Source organism: Vigna umbellata, chromosome 4, assembly GCF_029865625.1.
Source record: "Vigna umbellata cultivar VRB3 chromosome 4, Vumbellata_1.0, whole genome shotgun sequence".
Lineage (NCBI taxonomy): Eukaryota > Viridiplantae > Streptophyta > Magnoliopsida > Fabales > Fabaceae > Vigna > Vigna umbellata.
The window spans coordinates 32,188,468-32,193,972 of NC_142168.1; the positions used below are offsets into that span (position 1 = coordinate 32,188,468).

The following is a 5,505-nucleotide window of genomic DNA, read 5'->3' on the forward strand; positions in this document are numbered from 1 at the left end:
TAATGTAAAAATGTGTTAAACTTTAATATTTCGATTTAAATACTAAACACAAGAATTGTAACAAAAGAATTACAATCCATGAGCTTCTTTCTTTAACAATCTAACTCAGTACAACTCAAATGTTACAACTTTGAGTTAGCTTATTGAATGAAGATACAAGGTCCTATTTATTGATCAAAACACAATTAAAACTTACACACTTGGAACACACCTAGAGTAATGAAAAGGATACGTGAATCGTGCTTCACTTTATAGCCATTAGATGGTTCCGGTTAACGTTCTAACCAAACAGTCCATAATTTAGTAGACACTAAGAGACTAGATGACCTTGTGAGTCGGTGTGCTGCATACCAATATCAGACGGTCTAGCACTGGCGAAACTATCTACAAACCTTTTATCAAGAATTTAGTATGCCAACTCTTCCTTAAACTGAACTCAGCATCCGAGAAAAGAAGGTGAAAACTTTACGGGTTTGCTTTTGGTACCACTCCAAACAAAGGAGTGTGGTCTTTCCTCCCTCACTTAGCATCCGAGAAAAGAAGGTGAAAACTGTTGGGGGAGGTTCGACACACACATAGAACTCCACACATGATAAGATATTGTCCGCTTTGGGCCAAGCCCTCATGGGTTTGCTTTTGGTACCACTCCAAAAGGCCTCTTATCATTGGAGATATTTATGTGTATATAAACCCTTGACCAGTCCTTATTTCACTCAATGTGGGACTTTGTTTGCACTTCAACAAAAACTATGATTATGCACATTCCATTGATGGTTTTAGCGAGCAAAGAAGCACAGAGAACTGTATCTGCTATTAGAAAAGAAGAGTTGTTGGCATGAACGAAGATTGAGTTTGGCAACTATAAGTCATTGCCACCATTTAAAGAAGTTAATTTTAGTTGCTTGAATTATACTACCGTTAGCATCCCCATCGAAGCGTCCCATATTTGCTGTGTTTTGTGGGCCTGCATAGCGTCGTGGTGGTAGAAGAGGGCTGTCGCTGTCTTCACTCTCAGATAGCAGCAGTCTACGCTGCGATTGGATATTCTTGCAATGAGGGCATGCAGAAGGCTTCCACTTCCCAGTTCGAACCACTTCTTCAATCATGTAAACTAATGCGGAAGTAGGGTGTTCCACAGGGCCATCTACCATAAAATCTAATTGCCCATTAACGACTCCAATCTTCACCACAACTGAAAAACCTATGTCTATACCACTTCCACCACTACCACTATTCACGTAATAATGCGCCACGGTAACCATGTAGGGTTGTTTTTCGTTGCTTTTCTTCTTGCTCTCCATAACCAAAAGACCTTTCCTGGTTCCATACGCATATGCCCTACTCTGAGTTTTTACCCCGCCATTCAATGATTCACCATATTCTGCTTCATGCGGCCAGCTGTTATACAATCTTGGGTAAAGAAGACAAGTTTTTTCTTCTTTATTTACTGCTACCGTAATATCTTCCCATGGATGAGGACGAATTCGAACCTTCTCCGTTTTTACGGAACTACAATCCCTGACATGGATCCCTAACCAATCATCACCTGAATTTTTGTTGGTGGTTCTTGATATGGAAAGTGTAGAAGTCATTCCGTCCACGTCGTACACGAGTTCCCAAAGTGGGCTGAAAGAACCTTCGTTTTTTGTGACCCTAATGGTTGCCGCTTTGCCCAGTTTAATATCGTAAGAAGAATAGTTTCCATTTCCCAGTAGACGAGGGCAGCTAGGACTATTCCCCATTTCTATTCAACAATTTCCAGTATCACTGTATCTGCACGCATCATCATAAATATATTTGTTACCATATAAAAACCATTCACTTCTCTTCAAACATGACAAAATCATTACAATTTCACCTATTCAATCGCATTCAATACACACTTTTAATATAACCCTTTTACAAAAATATATTAACAGTAGAAAAACAAATACTGTAAGAAAAGCAAACAATTATTTACCTAAAACTGTAGAAAGATCAACGTAGCTTGACATAAATCCAACTGCACGTGCAACTCGACCACCTCAATGGATTTTTTCGATAATTTCGATGAAGGTCAATAAGAAGAATTTGGTTCTACAGTTCATTGATGTGTGCACATATGAAAAGAATATAAATAGATAGATCATAGATTCTTCCCACTGTAACATCAACATCAAGGGAAGCGTTAATCTTCCGCAGAATAATTTAGATGGCATCTAATTCTTGCTCCAACATTACTCTTCTCTATCTTTTGGAACATAATTCTCATCATGCATTACTTTTTTTACTTTGTTCAATTCCTTCCATTGAGTGAACAACATCCATCCCTAATGCAGTGACTTTATTCTCAATCAATCGATACCAACATCTCATTCATTAGCTAAAACATAAAAGTTCTTTCCAATCGTGTTATGTACCGTGTTGGCTTAGCCCTTCAATCTCATCTCTAGATCAACTTCATTCTTCTGGTTTTTGAGGTTCTTTATCCCAAAGTTCACAGCACCCACTTTTGCTCACTCCCTCGGTACTTGACCTTGCTACTAATTCTGCTGTTTGATGTATTCACTTGCCAAAAACTATCTATATCTACTGTTTCAAAGTGTAAGATCGAGTTCAACGTGCAACATTTAGAAAGTAGTTTAAGAGGTACAAAAGCTATCTTCTATTGTGAATCTTTTCTAGCCGTTCGTCCAAACCGCTTGGAAGATACATGTCCAATGTCAAAATCAGTTTAAAGTTTGACATTTAAGATATTAATAGTACACTAAATATAAACAAATACCTTGTTACATAAAACCTATATTAAATAGATTTTGGAGTGAGTTTTTGATTAGTAACAATTTAATTGCGACCCAATTGATGGTAATCACACTTTACATCAAGTTGTTCAGCGTTAGAATTAATGTCCCTAACAATCAACCATTCAGTCTCATTTCCAAACTATCTGGTCTCGAGGGTAGTTCATTGGAATATCTGACTATTAGTTGACCATTCAGTCTGTGATTGACCAAACAATCATATGGTACATGCCCTCCAAGTCCGAGCTTGCCATGATTGGCAAAGGGATTTGTAATGGGATTAGTGTCTCATGTCGTTCTTTTCAAGGTGGTCGCGACCCTATCCATTCGATTCATAGAGCTCTAGACCATTCGATTGAGCGATTGACAATCTTTTAGAATTTTGAGAATATGATAGTTGAGGGAAGGATGTGTGGTGCTTCGAATATCACGCCAACCGGAATTCAAAGAGTCAGATCTTGTGATGGCTGGTAGTGATGCTAAGTGGTTGAAAAACTTCTTAACAAACATTCCACTAAGAATGAGACCAACCCCATCAATGTCAATACATTGTGATTGTCAATCGTAAATAGCTATAGCTAAAAAAAAAGAATTACAGTGAAAAGAAGAGACATATACAATTGAGAACCAATTTGGCCAAACAACTACTAAAGAGTAGAACTATTTGTGATTGGAGATCTCATTAATAAGGTTTATAAGGATAAAAACAAGTCACTTGTTAGTTTTGATAAGACTGAATTGATTTAATCAATTATGTTTATTCTTATGATGTGTGAAAGAGTGTTCTAGATTGCATTATTAAGAGGTTAAACTTTGTAATTGAAATTCTAAGTGACATACTAATTTTATTGCATATTTTATAAAAATTAATTTGTTAAAAAGTAATTCTAAATTAGTTGAGAAACGACTTTCGGTTAATTTATCCATACTAATTTTCTGGTTACTTTTGTTGCCATATTGAAACTATTATGTTAAGTGATCACATCAACGATTACTTTATCGGTGTACACTGTAAAATGTTCAGCGTGCTCGCAGTTCGTTAAGCATGACAGAAGAAAAAGATTACATTTATGCCTTTTTTAAGGATATGAAACTAGGATAAAAGTTGAGACAGGAATGAAAATCAAAATCAAAAAGACAAAAAAGCACTATCTAATTTATCTCATTATATTTTACTGTAATGAGAAGGGTGAGAAAATATGATTGTGCACATATATATTACATTGATATATATCAGCGAGGCTATATCAAAAGCAACTAGCAGGATCACACAATATAAAAGGAGAGTCGTTGCCATGCATAAGTTATGTCCACCATTTATTAAAGTTAACATTTTTTGCTCGAATCATACTACCGATGCCATCGCCCTTGAAGCGTCCCTTATTAGATGCATTTTGTTGGCCTGCATGAGATGGTGGTGTTGGAAGATTGGTGTCGCTGTCTTCACTCTCAGATAGCAGCAGTCTACGCTGTTGCGACTGGATATTCTTGCAATGAGGGCATGCAGAAGGCTTCCACGTTCCTGTTCGACACACTTCTTCAATCATGTAAAATAATGCCGAAGTAGGGTGTTCCTCAGGGCCTTCTACGCTAAAATCTAATTGCCCATTAACCACTCCAATCTTCACCACAACTGAAAAACCTATGTCTACACCACTCCCACGAAATTTTCCAGTACTACCACTATTCACGTAATAATGCCTTACGGTTACCATGTAGGGTAGATCTTCATTGCTTCTATTCTTTTTCTCAATTACGAAAACACCAGTCCTAGTTCCACACCCATATGCATAAAAGGATGTTCCTGTTGTGCTCCTTTCACGCCTCCTTTTAAAATTTTTTTCTTCCAAGTATTTACAAGTCTGATGAAGAAATACGTTTAGAAGACTAGTTCCCTTTTCATCATCTTTTCTCAACCTTACGAAAAATGATTCAGTTGCCTGAGGAGGAAGAGCTGCTGCATTCTTTTCTTTGATGTGCCAATTATTTGCTTCTGGAAGATAATCTTCGATCCTGACGTGTAATATCTCTTCAATCGGTTTATAAAGCTTGTGGTTGGTGGTTTTGATTATGGAAAGTGTAGAAGTGACTCCGTCTACGCTGTACGTGAGTTGCCACGTTTGGCTCGTTGACAGACTATTTTCTTCTTCTTGTAGCTGTCCCATTTTCACGCGAATGATAGCCGCTTTGCCCAGTTTAATATCGTAAGAATAGTTTCCATTTCCCAGAAGACGAAGGCCGCCAGGACTATTCCCCATTTTTCTATGCAACAATTTCCAGCAAATAACATTGAGTTATCTTCAAACATGGCAAAATCAATACAGACAAAACTTATTTACAACCTATATTATTTATAATTTCACCTTAATATATTCAGTCGCATTCAATATATATGGAGATTTTTCAAATACAGAAATAAATTTTAAATTTTAAATTTTTTTTCCAACCCTGAATATACAGAGATTAAAAAATAAAGAGATAACCATTAAAAAGTTTACAGAGACAACCTTGTCCCTTTCCTCCCAACATGAAAAGATTACTTTGGGATTAATTAATCTAAGAAACAAAACATATACAGATAAAAACGTAGAGAAACAAATGGTGTGAGAACAGCTAACAACTAAGATCAACCTAGCTAGACACAAATCCAACCATACCTGCACGTGCAACTCGACCGCCTGAATGGATTTTTTCGATAATTCCGATGAACAAGAAATCTAACAAT

General features: G+C 36.7%; 2 protein-coding genes across 3 annotated transcripts; both read right to left on the reverse strand.

Annotated features, from left to right (window-relative positions):
- LOC148199917 (uncharacterized) lies at positions 1–5,505 on the reverse strand. Of its 2 annotated transcripts, none has more exons than XM_088113665.1 (2): positions 5,438–5,505; positions 1–1,773 (listed from the first exon to the last, which is right to left on the reverse strand). In XM_088113665.1, the coding sequence occupies exon 2, from the start codon at positions 1,740–1,742 to the stop codon at positions 867–869; it is 876 nt and encodes a 291-aa protein (XP_087969791.1). In that variant the 5' UTR covers positions 1,743–1,773; positions 5,438–5,505; the 3' UTR covers positions 1–866. The 2 variants fall into 2 exon arrangements, with proteins under 2 accessions (XP_087969791.1, XP_087969790.1); XM_088113664.1 differs by lacking the exon at positions 5,438–5,505 and adding an exon at positions 1,961–2,758.
- On the reverse strand, positions 3,898–5,444 carry LOC148199918 (uncharacterized). The gene has a single exon (XM_088113663.1). The coding sequence runs from the start codon at positions 5,036–5,038 to the stop codon at positions 4,085–4,087; it is 954 nt and encodes a 317-aa protein (XP_087969789.1). The 5' UTR covers positions 5,039–5,444; the 3' UTR covers positions 3,898–4,084.